Source organism: Gracilinanus agilis, chromosome 1 (assembly GCF_016433145.1).
Source record: "Gracilinanus agilis isolate LMUSP501 chromosome 1, AgileGrace, whole genome shotgun sequence".
Classification (NCBI taxonomy): domain Eukaryota; kingdom Metazoa; phylum Chordata; class Mammalia; order Didelphimorphia; family Didelphidae; genus Gracilinanus; species Gracilinanus agilis.
The window spans coordinates 391917055-391935411 of NC_058130.1; the positions used below are offsets into that span (position 1 = coordinate 391917055).

General features: G+C 32.8%; 1 protein-coding gene across 2 annotated transcripts in view; it reads right to left on the bottom strand.

The window, feature by feature from the left end:
- WDR7 (WD repeat domain 7) overlaps window positions 1-18357 on the bottom strand; it is a 486248-nt gene that overhangs the window by 337227 nt on the left and 130664 nt on the right. Inside the window, exons 16-18 of one of the 2 annotated variants that reach the window (XM_044664587.1) lie at window positions 9837-9935; window positions 7317-7435; window positions 3371-3494 (exon numbers count right to left, since the gene is read on the bottom strand). In XM_044664587.1, coding sequence (XP_044520522.1) covers window positions 3371-3494; window positions 7317-7435; window positions 9837-9935 — 342 coding nt within the window. The remainder of the gene's footprint in view (window positions 1-3370; window positions 3495-7316; window positions 7436-9836; window positions 9936-18357) is intronic. The other variant, XM_044664595.1, reaches the window with a different exon arrangement.

An 18357-nucleotide genomic window follows, 5' to 3' on the forward strand; every position in this document is an offset into this window, starting at 1 on the left:
TTTTGTGGAACACATGATATGATATTTTTGTATTAAAAATTATTAATAAACACATACAGAAATTAATGAGTTTATAGTAACATAGGGAATAGTACATAGAAGAGTAACCTTAAAGACAGGGTTCAAGTCATATCTCTACCACAAAGTAGGGGTGAAATCAAGGCAAATCACTTAATCTCACAGTGCAATAAGGCAGTTAAGATTGTCATTAACAGCCAAGTTATCTACATCAATGGAGAAAGTTTCCAAATGGGAGTTCTCTATAGAATGTAATTGTTAATGCTGGTAAAAAGAAAAAAAAATGTTTTAATTGCAATTGGTAAGATAAAATTTTAGAATCAATCAGCTATTTAGAAACTATTACTTAACACTTCCTTCATATATCTTCCTCCAATGCATTGAGATGACATTGAGGTAACTGTGTTTTTTCTCTTCTCAGTACAGTACATGGTAAAAAAACAAAAACAATCAAAAAAAAACTGCTGAGGCTCTGGGACTTATACTGTGTGACTACAATAGCACTGGTGGGTGATATCTGTATAGTGTTTTTACTATTTGCCTTACATATATTAGCTCATTTGATATATCAACCAATAAGCAATTAAGTACCAACCAGAACCCAGGCACTGTCCTAGGCACTAAAATTATAAAGACATAAATAAAAACCAGTTCTCAAGAAGTGTATATGCTCTAGGAAGAGATAATAAATATGTAAACACATAAACAAATGCAATTTAAGTATATAAAAAATACTCATGTAGGCACTAGTAACTTGGGTGACTAATAAAAGTCTCATGTAAAAGGTAACATGTAAGCTGGGCTTTAACACGAGAAGAACCACAATATAAGAATACCTCAAAGGACCACACTGCATCAATTTGCTTAGTGCGTTTTTTAATCCATAAGGCAAAGAAAATATATGTGCTGGGATGAACATTTTTATTTTAAAGCAAAATCATAACTGTTCTGTGTCAATTGATGGGTCTGCTCCTTCTGAAGAGGAGAGAGTATACTTCCTAGCTTATGCAAAGGCACTGATACAGAATATGGGAAATGGAGTGTCGTGTGTAAGGAACAGTCAGCCAAAACACCAGACCCAAGAATTCATGGAAGAGAGTAATATGACAAATATTTAGGAGACAGATTATGAAGGGATTTAAGTGATAAACAGATATGTCTGCATTTGATTGTAGAAGTAAAAAGGAGCCTTTAGAATGTTTTGATCAAGGGTATGACATTCTCTGAACCCTTTTAGAAGAACCATTCTGGCAGCAGAGTAGAAAGTTGAGACAAAAAGAACAATTAGTATACAATTGCAGTAGTCAAGGTAATAAGCGAAGAGGGTCTAAACTAGGAGTGTGAGTGAAAACAAGGGAGAACATGAAAGATGTCATGAAGGTAGATTCAAAAGTGCTTGACAACTAATTGGCTACATGGAAAGAGGAAAAGTGAGAAGTTTCAGATTGATTACTTGGAGGATACAAACTTGGAGGACTGAAAGGGATGGAAAAATTAGGGAGTAAGTCAGATACCAAATTAGCATTCATTAAGTACCAACTATGTGCCAAACACTGGACTAAGGGCTGAGAATTCAAAAAAAGGGGTGGGGACAAAAAAAAAAAGAGTCTTTTCAAGGAGGTCACAGTCTGAGATTTCTAGAGGGCTTAGTTTTCTAATACACTCTTCACCCACAGATTAGGACCTACCTCATTAGTCTCATCAGTACTTCATATTCAAATTGTCTTTCCTCCCAAGAACTACAGGCCATATTCAAGGCACATTCCAAACACCTCCTTCTATTATAATCCCATTTTCTTCAATGGAGCCATTATATACTTATCCTTATCATCTTCAAGTCATTGGTGTGTATGTGCCCTCTCCCTCATTTCCCACATACAATCAGGTGCTAACTTCTACATTTATATAATTCAAATCTCTTAAGGTCTAAAAAGAAGCTAGAACTCAACTGTTCCTACCTCCTCATTTTAGAGATAACAAAATACAGGTCTTTAGAAGTTAATCACTTGCCCCAGGTTACTTATGTAATAAATTTTAAATCTAAAGTTCAAACCTAGGTCCTCTGACTTCCAAAAAAAGTACCTTTTCTATTCTTCCACACTGCTTATTTCTCTCTTAAACCTCTTCCCATCTTTTTTATTCCTACAAACACAAAACTAGATATGACTTCTTTACACCAATCTAACCTAAAAAATATTACAAGTCTAACTGGAATTGTGGTTGTAGAATTAGTAATCTTGGAAAAAGCATTTTTGGTTCATTTGTAGATTAGAAGCCAGATTGCAAGAGATTAGGAATTCACTACTCTAATAGATTCCTAACAGGTATTCTAGATTCTAAACTATTTTCCCTCTAATGCATTTTTCACATTATTATTACAATTAACTTTATGGTCAATCCTCTAAACATTATGGTCACTCCTCTATTCAAACATTCAGGTGATTCTAAAGTCTATAAAAAAGTTCTCCAGTAACCACTTAGCTAGCATTCAAAGTCTTCTACAATCTGGTACTACCTTACCTTTGCACTCTTTATCTCGCATAACTCTCCTCTCCTCCCAGCCCCAAATTTGATAACTTGCTATGCCAAACAGTTTCTAATTCAGAATCCACATCCTATCTCCACACCTTCAAAATAGTTTTCCAGGAAAACTCTACTTTATCTCAAATAATTTATTCCCAACACTTTTTTGAAACAGCTTCCCCAAATTGGCTTTCTCTAACTATATCCCTAAGAGAACTAACTGCTCATTATTTTACCTTTCCTCTTTTATGGCTTAAGCTACCTTATTTCTTGATACTAATTTCCCTTTAACACATCAATATCTTTCTTGTATTAAAATAAAAAAATGAAAAGTATTCAAGAAAGTATTTAAATAAAAAATCAATTAAAATGCATTCATTAAAGCACTACTCCTATGTGCCACTGTGCTATAAGCCCTGGGACTAAGGAACCAAGAATCAAACATACTCACAGGAACCTTGCCTTCCATATAATCCACAAATAAACAAAACACCTTCTAAATCCTCTAAGAACAAAAAGTCTGGACCAATCTTAAGTAAGATAAATTAATTCAACTGGTACTAAATTTTACTTATCTATTCATCCTCTTTTGCTTAGAAACTTCTCATTTTCCAGAGTAGTGATAATTTCCCATTTTTCTTATAAATAAACATACCTTACTAAAATCTTTTAAAGGCAAAGTCATACCGGGAAAAGTGAAGGAAAAGCGTAACTTGACCTGCAGTGACATTTGCAGTGAGATGCCCACGTTTTGCATATTATAATAAGCCAATAATTTTTAATCATCCAAAAATTTGGGTTCTAAGGGGAAAAAAATTCTAAAACTTACGTGATATAACACTATCCATATATTGAGGTAAATAAGGAGCCCAAGCATCAATTGTTTCTTTTCGTCCTCCTTGTTCAATCCTTCTCAATTCTGCCAACAGTAAAGCTTGAGCTGCTTCTCTTACCTAAATTGAAATATAAACAGAAAATTAGAAAGCATAAGCATGTTTACTTATAGATATTGGAGGAATAAAGTAAACGATAATATATAATTAAATTTATTGTTTATGAAGAAAAACTCACTCCTTGATATTAATAAAGCAAACCTAAGAACAAAGTAGACCAATTATTAATAGAAGGAAAAAAGTTTATCAAATGTCATAATCAATAATAATGGCAATTAATAAACATTTATTAAGTGTCTACTCAGTGCAAGGAACAATCCTAAGCACTTTTTGTAACTGGAGTTACAAAAAGAGGCTCTCAAGGTACAATATATAATGCTGGTGTATAACAGGGACTTTTAATAAGGATTTTATAGAAGATTAAATTTAAATGACAAAAGAAGTAACTTGACAGCTTATTTATAAATTCACAAACAAAATTTAAACCACAATTATTTAGTAGTTCTGAAGCACATCTTCATATTTCTTTTTTAAAAAATAAATTTATTATTTTATCTTTAACAATCTTTTTAAAAATTTTGAGTTTTGAATTCTCTCCCTCTCTCCTCCCACCATTCCACTCTCTGAGAAGGCAAGAAATATGGTATCAGTTATACATGGGAAATCATACAAAACATATTACCAAATAAAAGGCAAGAAAAAGGAAGTGAAAAAATATTCTTCAATCTATATTCAGAGTTTATTAGATCTCTCTCTGGAAGAGAATAGTATTTTTCAAAGAAGCCCTTCAGAACTGCTTGGGATCACAGTTTTGATCACAAAATCAAAGTCATTCACTGTTGATCCTCATACAATATTATTGTTACTTTGTCAATGTTCTCCTAGTTCTGGTCCCTTTACTTTGCAAGTCTTCCTAGATTTTTCTGAAGCAATATGGCTCATCGTTTTATAGCAAAATAATAATATTATGATCCAATTGGCAGCCATCCCTTTAATTTCCAATTCTTTACTGCCACAAAAAGGGATACTATAAGTATGTTTTAACATATAGTTCCTTTTCCTTTTTCACTGATCTCTTTGGGATAATGTTGATATTGATAGGTCAAAGTGTATACACAGTTTTATAATAGTCCTTAAAACATAATTTCAAATTGTTTTCCAAAAGTGGTGGACATTATAACTCCACCAGAAGTAGATTAGTGTTCTAATTTTTCTATATCCTCTCCAATATTTATCATTTTCTTTTTTTTTTGTCATATCAGTCAATTTGATAGGTATGAGGCATGCCTCAGAATTATTTTAATTAGCATTTCTCTAATCGATACTGGATTTTTTTGTTTAATCTAACCACAGATATCTTTGATTTCTTCTTCTGAAAACTGTTCATATCCTTTGACAACTTTTATCAATTGGAGAATGGCTTGTATTCTTCTAAATTTGATTCAATTCTCCATATATTTGAGAAATGAGATCTTTAACAGAAAAACTTGCTTAAAAAAACTTTTCCCCAACTTCCAGCTTTCCTTCTAATCTTGCATGCATTGGTTTTTTGGTGCAAAAACTATTAAATTTGATGAAATGAAATTAGTTATTTTACTTACTGTGATAAACTCTTCTCTTATCCATAGATCTGATAGGAAAACTGTTCATATTTCCCTAATTTGCTTAAGATACTATCCTTTACGTCTAAATCATGTACCCATTTTGACCTTATCTTGATATTGTTGTGAGGATTACTTAGTTATTAGTTTAGCATTAGTATTAGACCTAACAGGAAGGGCTGGAGAATTCCAAAATGGAATGGGGAAGCAGGAAGTGTGCTCTTGCTCACTGAGAGAGACTCCATGGTGGTTGAGACAAGTTGCAACTGATCCTAGGAGACCTCAGTTTACCAGAGATCCTGAAGGAAGACCATCACCTACTTGTGGGAGATTTTGGTAGAGACTATTAATCCCAACCTGAGTTGCAGGTCAACTTGGGCTGGATTAGCTCCCAGAATCTACCCACCTGGAAGAGTACAGCAGGTGGTCCTGGAGGAGCTGAAACATCACTGGAGTGAGTCTGGACTCTGTTGTGAGGATACTCACTTCTGTCCTGCAATTCTCTGGGCCCTGTCTTGCTTAGGTCTCAGTTTAGTGTAGACAAGTCCCTCACTTGACCCTGTGGTTTGCCCTTAGTCTGTAAGTGTAGTAACCCCTATTCCCATCCTTTATCATGGTGTCCCTAATTAAAATTGTTATAATTTTTGCCTTTTGCCTGCTGGTTCCATTGGCCCTTACCTAGGTGGGGCAGTGTGACTGTTAGGGCCTAACTGCCATTTCTTTCAACAGTCACCTCCTTAGCAGTTAAAACCCAGTCTCCCTACCTTGTTTGGTCCCTCCATCTGTCATTCCTGTCTCCCTCACACTCTTCTGGACCCACATTTAATATTCAAGTCTACTTCCCTGGTTATTCCCCATTATATAGCATGGGATTTTTGGTTTTATACCTTAGTCTCTGCCAAACTGCTTTCTAGTTTTCCCAGGAATTTTTGAGAAATAGTAAATATTTGTTCCAAAAGTTTGTATCTTTGGGTTAATCAAAGAGTAGATTACTATGCTAATTTTCTACTGTGTATCATGTATATAATCTATTCTACTCTAATCCACCATTGTTTTCACAATTACTGGCATTATATTAATATAATATGACACAACACGACATAATATAATATGACACATGACATAATATATGATATGATATATGATGTAACGTAACATAATTGCTTTATAATATTTGAAATGTGAAATCTGAAACTGCTAGGCCACCTTCCTTCACTTTTTTCCCATTGATTTTTTTTGCTATTCTTAACCTTTTCTTGTTCCATATGATATGTTATTTTTTTCTAGTACTATAAAATAATTTTTGGCAGTCTGATTGGTATGGCACTGAATAAGAAAACTAATTTAGGTAGAATTGTCATTTTTATTAACTTGGGTAGGCCTACTTATAAGCAATGACTATTTCTCCAATTATTTAGATCTGCCTTTATTTCTATGAAAATTGTCTTGTAATTGTGTTCATGTACTTCCTGGATTTGTCTTTTGTCCTTTATGTTGTCTGCAGTTATTTTAAATGGAATTTCTCTTTCTATATCTTCCTGTTGGACTTTGTTGGTAACATATAGAAATACTGATATATGGGGGATTTATTTTATAATATGCAATGTCCTCATATTTCAAAGTAATCTCAGGTGCTCATGAAACTCATAAAATTATTTTTAAAAATTTTAGCCTTAAGACATCTAGAAACTATTGAGAGATAGGCCCAGAGATAGGAGGTCCTGGGTTCAAATTTGGCTCTCAATACACTAAATCACCCAGCTGCTCCCTTCACTCTGCTTTTTTGCAAAAATATTTCTGACTTCTGATTGATAAACCTTTTCAAAAAATCTTTGATAACATAATTTCATTGACACAAAACAAGCATTTTGCTAAAGTATTTTTTGATCTGATTTGATCATTGCATTTTTTTAAAATAAGGGATTCTTAAAAATTCATCTATTCTAACCCTTCCTTTGTTTTACTGATGAGAAAAATGAAGCCTATCTTCTCTAGATCATAGATTACAGATCAAGACATCTCAGAGACCAGAAGCAGGATTTGAAGTCAGATCCCAAACCCCAAATGCAATACTCTTTACAGAATATCAAATGGATATGGAAATTAGGGTTAAATGCTGCTGCCCACCTCCCTCCACAAACTAATTTGAAATACATAAGAGTTTAGAGAAGTCCTAACTCCTCTGCAGTCTTTAAGATCTCAGATTTCCCCTATTCTAAAAAGAGGTATCCAAATAGCATTTTAGTAGAGATGTTACTTAATTGCATAACTTTAATATTACCTCCAGGCATCGATCCTGCCATCTACGAGCCAGCATTTCTAGAAGTGGAGGTCTAAATTTATCCAATCCCAATAGGTCTGGAAGCATAACACAATGCATAGCAGCTAGCTGACTCCATCCTGTTGAAATATATAAAAACTATATTAATAATATTTTCACTCTGAGCACCAAAGACTAAAATAGGGGTAGTTTTAAAAAGGTAAAAAGTACATGGGTTCACTGAAATATTCTCTAAGATGTCATTTTTCCAACATTAGAAAACACTGAAAAAAACAATGGGAAGACTGTTAAAAAAACTATATGAAATGTTTGTAGATGTCCAAAAAGCATCATAAATTAATCTTCAAAGTAACATCTATTTTAATGCCAGTAAATACATTCAAAGTCCTTAGAAAAACTATTTAATAAAATTCCCATATAAAATTATATTCAGAATATGAAAAATATGTGTAAAACATGAGTTAAATAAGTAAGCATTGAAAAACAGCTTTAAAACCTTGATAAACATACATATATGAAGAATTCAAATTGTTTAAGGGGCCTCCATTTTAGTAATCAAAAAATGGTTTTGTGTCTATTTAAACACAGCCACCTGTGTGCCACTATGGCAAAGTAATTCATGCCCTGCTTATGTCAGGAATAGTAATTTAAGGTGTCTGGCAGTCCTCTTTCTTAAAAACTACATGATTCTCAGGTCTTCCATAGCATTCATATTAGAAATAAATAAATAGAGCTACAACTTTGAACTCAAACATTTCTGAAGAATTTTTTTAAAATCCTAGCACAATTTGTCTAAGTTGTAAGTTGTTGTTAGTTCAAACTATGGAAGGAAGAAAGTTATTATTTTTCAAAATTTTAGTTCACATAAAGGAACTTTGTTATTTGAAAAGATGTATATGATGATCCACCAGACCATCAGTGTTTTTTATGACTAAAGTATACATCCAGTATAACCTATTGCTCCATAATTTCTAATGTTTCTGAATGAGGTTCATGATTATAAATAGGAAACAATTACAAGCAAATTAATTAATTATGGATATATTCTCCCTTATATTGAAGTATCTGACAATTTAGATACAAACATCATCACCTATCAATAAGAAAAAAGATGAGCGGTATCTTGTATAATTGATAGAAAGCCAGTCTTGAAGTCAGAAAGATGTGATTGAAACCTACTTCTTGCACCTATTTGCCCCAGAAAATCCTCTAAGACCCAAAGTTTGGGTATAGATGCTGCCTTCATCATAAATTTCCAACACCAAGGAATTCATAAGGAAGACTGAACAAAAAAAGAGAAAGAAAATATTCTGGAACGTCGTCAAAGAACCTATGGCCAGATTTTGAAGAAAAGTGGGGCAGGGGGCAGGCAGGGAAGTACCACATAATATTTAACATGCCGACAAATTTCCCACCTGACACTAATAATTTATCATCCTTGAAAACAGAAATATGAAGGGGACTCTAATTAACCTACCAATTACCATACACTCTTTTATAGACAGTATTGCCCCCAAAACAGACTCACACTCATAAGTCCTCATCTTTTTCCTTTTATATGAACCAGTCATTCAAGTGTTACATATGGGGTGGTATTCCTTTGTTTCCAATTTAGTTATTTTTACTAAAGATCCAAAGCATTACAAACAACATCAAAGATACTAGCAACCCAACCATTTTACATTATACGATCTAGTGAAATTTTAGAACTACAAAGGGATAAATCAACTAACATTTAAAGTTTTATAAAGATTCTGGGGCTGGGAAGATACAAATGATGCTCACCTGACTCTTGGAGAAATCCATGTAGTTAACATATGCAAATTATGAGAAAAAATATTTTGTCCTCTTTCTATAGCTAATCTACCTCTATTTTAGATCAAAATACATAAAAAAAATAAAAACTACAAGAGGCTCTTGTGGAACTTTGTAAATTTTCAAGTACTACATAATTATGAGTTATTATATCAACTTCAAAAGAAAAATATGTTGAAAAGGGAATGAGTGACTCCTAATCAGCAAAAAATGGTAAGGAATTTCAGCAACTGATCAACATTTTGAAACAGTGAATACAGAATACAAAGTTGAGGCAATCCATATATGTCTCATCAGAAACACCACCCCACAACAAAAGCAATGTGTGTCTATTTAACTAGGGTAATAATGGCTACAAGGAAATAAATTTAGAAATTCTAAAATCAGAGAACATGTGGCAAAGAAAAATAAAAAACGAACTGTATCCATTTTCTCATCATTTCACATTTAAATGTAACATCTTTGTGCTTCCACAGCATAAATTCATATTGTTATTTAGCTTATATAAGTCTTCAAAAGTAGGATTAAATTCATGATAAAACTATTGATACATATTAGCCAACAATGTCACCAAAAAAAGCAAAGTGGGGATCCCAGAAATAAGGAATATGAATGTAAAAATTAGGTAAAAGAGCCATGTCATATTAAGATAAAGCATAAATTGAAAGAATAGAATAAGTTGTTAGAAACTTAAGAGAAATATACCTTCATTTACTAAGAAACAGGTATGTAAAGCAGGAGTAGGAGCAGGGTCAGAGCCAGAGTGATCAGTATCACACCGAGCGGAAACGACAGGTGCAGCAGCTTGCAGAGGAAATAGAAGAAATAAAGAGGAGAAAGATTGAGGCACAGCTGTTTCTGAAAAAATAGCTCAGTATTAGTGAAGAATGAAAAAAAAAGGCAAAAACTATGATACATGTAAAACTAAAAAATGATTTCTTAAATCAGAAATGTGAGATCAAGAAGGGGAAAATGAATGTTTTCATCAACAGAAATCACAAAATTTTAAAGGTCAAACTCCAAAACTAGCTTTTGATATTTAACATTACAATAAAAAACACTAGCACTCCAAGCACCTCTAATTTTAATGAGATAAAGACAATACATTTTTCAAACAGCAAAATTGATGTTCTGGTAAAAATTAAAATAAAAATTTCACCTTACTCTAAATATGCTCATTACTCAATTAATTACTGAATTAAGTTGAAAAATAAAAGGATCGAGTTATTTAGTGTAGCTAATATGTCTTTATAAGAGCATATTTCCTAACAGTTCAGATTATTTTGAAATCTCTAAAACCAATTTTGATGAGATACACCCATTTATATTATTCAATGGCTTCAATGAATACATACCAACTTGAAAATTATGCCTGTGTAGTGTAGTTATACTAAGAAAATATTTAAACTGTACTGTCTCCATTGTATTTTCTTTTTTTTTTTTTTTAAGTTCCTATGATACATGAATTAAGGCTTCCAGAACTATTGGGTACTGTGTAATTCTTAATGTAATCACAGGACAAAACAAATAACACATTTTATTTTTAACACTAACAAGCCTTGACTAAAATTATCATATGAAAAGGGGAAAGGACCTTATGGCACACACATTGTATGACAGGGGTCAATGTTTAGATTTAGAGGTCACCATTTGACACTTCCTTCCTATGGAGAAATTACCATATGTCATGCACAAGCATCTTCAAATGAATCCCTTTTCTTTATTCTGCCATTGAACTGCAGCAATAGGTTTGGGCTCCTGACCAGATTATGCATTGTCTTCTGACTGGTATGTTTGCTTTGCATGCAGTGAACTGCTTTTTGTCACCATGGGACATCTGCACGAAAACTACTTTGTCATAATTTCCACATGGATGCATCATAATGTCAACTCAGCACACACGTGTAACAGATACACCCTAACTAGCAAGTTTGTGTCCAATACTAGAAAAGGAAAATTATTGAAAAAAAAAAACTCTAAAGATTGGTCTTAAATAAGTGAAATTAAAAATGAACAGTCTTTAAAAGCAAGGGGACAATACACTATTTCCTTTGACTTGGAATTTTAAGTAGTTGTGTGCCTGATACAGAAAAATGAGGGTTGCCTTTAATCATGCAATTGATCAAATCTAAATCATTACCCAAAGTGACCCATTCATTATAATGTTCTTCACAATCCTTCCTACAAAAATCACAGCATAACCTAAATCCAGTTTCAATGAGCTACTTATATATGTCCTTCCCTAAGCAGAGAGACAAGGGCCCCAGGAGTAGCAGGGGCATTGACAGTGGCAGCAGCGTGAGTGTTAGCTTCCATGCCTCAGCTCTCCTTCCTCTTGAGTTGCTGTGTCAATGATGCAGCCAGGCCAGGTCAAGGCTCTGATGCTCTCGTCGGCTCCCAAGAAATTGGGACATTCCATTATTTCACTCAGCAAAAGGAAAATTACTCTCTGTAGAAGTTAACTAACATGAATTCTCCCTAATCCCCTAATCCACAAAGCATAATAGGAGTAGGAGAGCAAGCAATCTATGTAAGTAAGCATGAATTAGGAAGTTATTGTTTTATGATAGATAAATTTAAAACATTAGCAATGATGTAAACTAAAATACTTATGCTTTACTATTAGGCATTATTATATCCCTTAAAATGGAACATGGGTCATGATCTATTCGAATTTAATTGCAAAATAAAAATATCTTTAAAGGGTAATGGGTATTACAGGTAACTAGTTACAAAAGAAAAGTTCACAGGATATTTTAAAAAATCTATGTTTATCTGATTCCCTTCATAGAAGAAACTGCTTATGACTTTCTGATAAATTTTCTGGCCATTAGAAATCAAGAAAAACTAACTGAAACAAAGAAACCAATTTAAATATGCACTGGACAAGATGTATGCTATTTCAAGATAAGAAAGTTTTGCATCACCACAAAAGATTAGGCTGCCTAACCAAAGTCATTTATGTAGTTAAATAACAAAGATGGAACTTAATCCCAGGACCTTTGATTTATACTACACAATTTAGTAAAGATTTTGTTTTCCTAGAACTGAAAAAACACATCACAGATGTCTGTCCTTTATGAGAAGAGTTAGAAAAATAGAAAAAAATATCTAAAGCAAAATAACCTTGAGAAAGACAAAGAGCTATTTTATACTTTTGTTCTACCTCAGTGATTCCCAATATGGGCGCTACCGCCCCCTGGTGGGTGCTGCAGCGATCCAGAAAAGTGGTGATGGCCACAGTGCATTTATCTTTCCTATTAATTGCTATTAAAATTTAAAAAAAATAATAATTTCCAGGGGGCTAAGTAATATTTTTTCTGGAAAGGGGGCGGTAGGCCAAAAAAGTTTGGGAACCTCTGTTCTAGCTAAAGGTCCAACAGTATGAGCATCTACATTTTATCAGAATTCTTCCTTAAATTCTACTGTTAACTAGTTCACAGAATATTATAGTTAAAAGGAACTAGAGAATAGATCACTCATTTTACAGATGAAGAAACAAAGGCCAGGGAAGTGAAATGATTTACCCAAGGTCATATAACAAATTTTCATAAAAACTAGGAACTAGAAACAGATTTAAGAGATTTATTTCAGTTTTTTAGAGGTGGATGGTTTGATTTAATTATCAATTCCATTTTTTCTTACTGGCATTACCTTGCAAATAAGAATGACCTATTTTTTTTAAAGCATTCTTCTCAGAAAAAAGGTACTCTGCATACTGACTGAAATGCCATCAGCCTAGTAATCTATGGCCTGTAACATCCACAATGTAAGCAAAATAAAATTAATGCAGAAAATAGGGAGAAATGAAAATTGCATCAGAGAAGCCAAGAAGCACGGTTAATGAAGAAAAGGTACTGGTCCATTTCCAAAATAGAATAAAATGAGTTGGCAGGGAAGAAGTGATCAGAAAATTAAAAAAAAATAAGTGATTCTTCCTAGCTTGATATTTCAAAAATGTATAACAATGATTAATAATTTAAACAAAATCCGAACATGGCAAACCATCTTGTTACTTAGAAATTATTGGGAGGGGGAAGGGGAAAAAAGCTATAAAGAAGCTAGAGAATTTTGTAAGAATAATTTCCATCCTACTTATATAATATTTTCAATTCTCTGCACTGGATATATCATTAGCAATTCTAATATAAAAGCAATGTTTAACTATTCATAAATTTCATTTTTCCATGGAATGCTACCAGATTTAGTAGATGGACTTTCCATTGACCTTTTTAAAGAGCATTAAGAATTTCTAAAAGACTTTCAAGTTTACTTCCAATTTTTTTTCTCATGCTCATCTTTCTGAAATAATGCTTTGCATTATCGGATTCCATAGTAAAGTATTTCTTTTAAAACAATAAAGAACTTTTATGTATTTTGCATATAATAAGAATTTAAATAATGGATAAATTTAATTTTCTAGTTCTTGGTAAATTTAGTTTTCTAGTTCTTCATACTTGTTAAAAGCAACTACAACTAAGCCTTCTTTAAAAAGTTTATTTTAAATCCACAATTCAAAAACTCTTTCATAAATTTTCCATAAAAATGGCACTTCCAAATACTACAAAATAAGGATACTTCTAAATGTTTCGCTGATTAAAAAAAAAATACTGTTTACCACAAAGTTTAGGTGACATAAAAGGATTACCTTGAAAAGACTTTTCATCTTTCTCATTCTACCGCATTAAACTCACTTTCTCCCTGCACTCTGAACTCTAGCATCTCTTAATTCCTCAAACTTTTAAGGGCTTCATTTGCCTCTATATCTTAGACAAATCTTGACCTCATGAGTCACAACTTTAATGATTCACAAGCCATAGTAAAATCACTTCTTCCTCTGGCCTCAGCTGTTCATTCTCATTCCTGGGTAGCCCTTGAAATCTAATTTCCCCATTCTTGGGCCTAAACACAGGTAGAAAAAGTCAAGAAAGAAACGTAATGTTGCCTACAACAAATCATGACAATCTTTCTATGCTCTGCTCTTACTGACTCCTTTCATAGTTACTGTCCCAAATCTTTTTCTGCACAAGCCTCCCAAAACTTGAGGATGCTTTCCTACATACAGTAAATGACTTAACCTCTTACTTCAATAGGACATTAAAGCAAACAGATGAGAGCTTTCTTATATCTTCTTTTCCATAGCTCAAAATTTCTTATCTTCTCTTTTCTCCCCTTATCATAGAAGACAAGCTATACTCAGTAGTAAAGGCTGATCCCATTCCATATTCTTGCTTTCTCCAGGAGGATCTTGGTCCAACAATAATTTCTTCGCATGAATCTCTCAGCTCTCCTCTCCACTGGCTTTTTCTGACACACTCAATTTTCCCAAGACATAACAACAGAAAAAGCCTTCTCTTCCCTCTTTTAACCCATGTCCTTACTATCATATCTCTTTTTTACTCTCCCAAAGACAAACTTCTAGGAAAATTAATCTAAGTCAATTCTCTAGTTTATCTCCACCTACTCTAACTTCACTGTTATGCGTTCTGATCTTGATCCCCACTCAAAGATCAGTAATGATCTTTTCAAAAGGGCCTTTTTTCAGACCACAGACTGCTTGATCTACCTCTAGTATATAATATTGCTGATCACCTCCTTCTACTAGATACTCTTTCTATTCCTGGCTTCAGATGGGAGAGGCATCACTCTCACCTGACTCTCTCCCTTCCTAATCAAACTATTAATCCTCTCCCAAACCCTTACAGCGAGTATTCTATCTATGGTCACACTCTCTCTACATTAAGGGTTCTTAACTTTTTGTATGTCATAGACCCCTTTGGCAGTCTGGTGAGGCCCATAGACCTCTTACTGTAATGTTTTTAAGTGTATAAAATAAAATATAATATCATAAAGGAAACCATTTATATGGAAATTACCAAAATATTTTTTAAAACAAGTCACTAATCCCAAGTAACTCTGCTCTATAATATCTTCCTTGGAATTTCATTCACTTTCAAAGCTTCAGCTAATAAATATATGCATATAATTCCCAAATCTATATTGCTAGTCTCAATTCCTCTTCTAAGCTTCATATCCATATCTTCAAATTCATGTGAGAAATAGCCACAAAGATGTCACATTGGAACTTGACCAAACATCATTAAAGTCAAACTTATCTTCCGGCTTTATCCAGTTCCTTTTCACAAGTTCACAACTTCTGCCATTTCAATCTCATATTCAAAATGTGGTTTTGTATATTTGAATTATTCTTCTCCCCTTCATAATCCACAAGTGCTGCTTATATGTCTGCAATGTCTTCCTTTTCAGGCTAGTAATGCTCCATCATCTCAGATTATCACCCTCTATTTAGTCTATTCTCCAACCAAATTTAATTTTGTTTAACCCTGAATTAACACCTTTTGCTAATTCACCATCCATTCTTGGAATATTCAGTGCCTCCTTATCTCTGTCTCTTGGCATCCTCAGCTTTTTTCCAAGATTCAGCTCAAACACCATCTACAGTAGAAGGCCTTTTCCCAGTTCTCCTCATTAGGTGAGCTATTCCCTCTAAAGTTATCTTCCTTCAATATGTCAGTTACAGGTGTCTATTTATTTCCATGGGCTTCCTCTCCCATTACTATGGAAGTTTCTTTGAGGAGAAATTTATGTCTTTATCTCAACTTTGTCCCAACCTATATTTTTCCAGCCTCACTGTACTTTACTTTCCCTCCCACACTCTTGATTTCTAGATAAATTGGGTTTCTTTCTCTCCTTAAAACATGAGGTTTCATTTCCTGCTATCTGCCTTTGCCCTGGATATTCAAATCTGAAATATACATATACATTATTCATCTCAGCTTCAGAAATCTTCTTCCTCCCTTCTGTAATATAGGTCCTATACCTTCTGAAATCTTTTCTGATCTCCTTAATTGCTAAGACCCTCCCTCTTAAAATACTTTGTTGTTTATCTGCTCTATATTTATTCTCTTTACATTTTTTTCTGCAAATGCTGTCCTTGCTGGAATGTGAAGTCGCTTTAAGTAAAGATTGTTTTGCTTGTTGTATTTATATTTTCTCAATGTACCTGATAATTTTTGCTGATTGATTAGCCTTCCCTTTCCTGACCCCCCCTTCACAAAAACCAAACGAGATCATCTCAAGCAGTTTATAGATCTGTTCATATATGATGCCTCCTAACCTTCACCCATCTCAACCTCAACCTCACAAGGTATTTTTTGCATTTTTAATAATTCCTTTATGTTATAGTTATCTATATAGTTAATATTCCTGCTTCATTATAAATTATATTGGGGAAAAACTATCTTATTTCATTTTTATATTTTCCATCAAACTAAGCATAGCATAAAAATCACATCATAAAAATTTGTAATTTTTAATTCATTAGATTCTCAATGTATTTAAAGGAAGAATTATGATAGATATTCTTAAAACTTCATCATCATATCCTTTAGAACTATATTGTTGAAATCCCTGAGAGGTCTTCCAAATGACCTCCAATGACATCCATTTTTTTTTTTTTGGCTTCAGGAACTAAGTTCCTCAGATAAAGTTTAAAAAATGCATCTTCCTCTATAGTCTAGGTTATAGATTATATCATTATATTTTTAGAAACTCAATAAACTTTTTTATGGTCTGAAAAATAATAGTGTTTCTAAAAGAAAAGAAATGGCTTGATAGTTGTTCAAAATACTATTACTTTTATTAATATGTTCATTTTAAATTGTATATTACAAAATACTTCAGGACACTCTACTCTAAATAAACTAATAAATTTTAAATAAGAACAGCCTTTCACCATTGTTTTCAAAAAGAAGAAAACAAATCAATCAACAGAAAATTGAAATTCAGAATTTCATAGTATCAACATGCATCATCTACACAAAGAAGATACTGACAAATCTATGTGTAAATATGGTTGAACGAAGGCAAGAGTGAGAATTCAGTGAGATTGAAGGGGTTTTTTGTAGTAATTTTAGAAGACTTTCATCAAAAGCATCATAAATATATTGAAACTCGGCCGATGATGGTCGATGAACTGTAAGTTTATAATGATACACTAACAAAAACTGAATCTAAAATCACAGTGACGGCCTTCCCTATGAATTATGCCAAGACAAGAGATAATGTTAACTAAGATTTAAAATTACTAACTTAGCTTTTAAATGTAGCATAAGATAATTAGACAAAGTATTATAAATACAATTCTAAGAACATTTTAGAAAATGACTATTGAAGATAGATAGTGGCATAATAGATCAATAAATCATGGAAAATAGAACAGATTTTTGCAAATTGATAAAGCTAATAATGCAATGGAAATTATTTACATAGCTTCCAAATTAACAGAAATAGTTTTTAAAGCTTCATAGAAAATAACTTGCAGGAAAGGAGAGCTTTATAACTTAAAAATTATTTTTAAAAAACTAGTTATCATCAAGTGAGGTGATTTTACATGTCCTAGTAATTGAGTAATGTAGAACTGGAATTCAACACCATTTTTGTACAGATTCTGGTATTTCTGGCCATTTGTCCTATCACGAGAATATTTCCTCCTAATAGATCACTGTGATATCTGTGGCCAATATGGTCAAATCCATTATGGTCAGCTTATTATGCCACAACAATGATATGATTGTAAAAACCATTATATTTTATTATTAGAATGTTAAATAAAATAAGTCCTGATTCTGTCATTGAAGTAGTTTCATTTGGTAGAATAGTCATCTATTTAGTAGTCCAAGTAACCTATGTTCTCAAAAGAAAATAATCATAGTTTTAAGAATATCTGACAAAGAAATTACTAAAACCATTTTGAAAATAAAATCTATATCATTAAGCATTTTTAAATGGTGGTTCAAATGACAAAAGGCTCACGGCAGACAAAATAAAGAAAAAGTCTAAGAACAGATGTCCACCAAGGGATACATAGAATCAGAGAGTTTCAAACAGACTACATGAAGAGATGTAAAACATCTTGGGTAGTGCCACCATACAGGTGATTGATTACTGAGAATATTTTTTTTAAAGACTCAGGGGATAATTTAAAAATCAATTCTGATGGGTGGGGGGAGTGCAGGGGGTGAAGGGGAAAGTAGGAGCATGAATCATGTAACCATGTTAAAAATTAATATTAATAAATGTTTAAAAAAAATCAATTCTGAATCATTCCTTTGACTTCATCAGAACTGGATTAAAGACAACATAGATTAGAAGGATATAAAAAATCTTGGCTATGTACATCCAAAAGTTTTCTTGAGATCTAGGA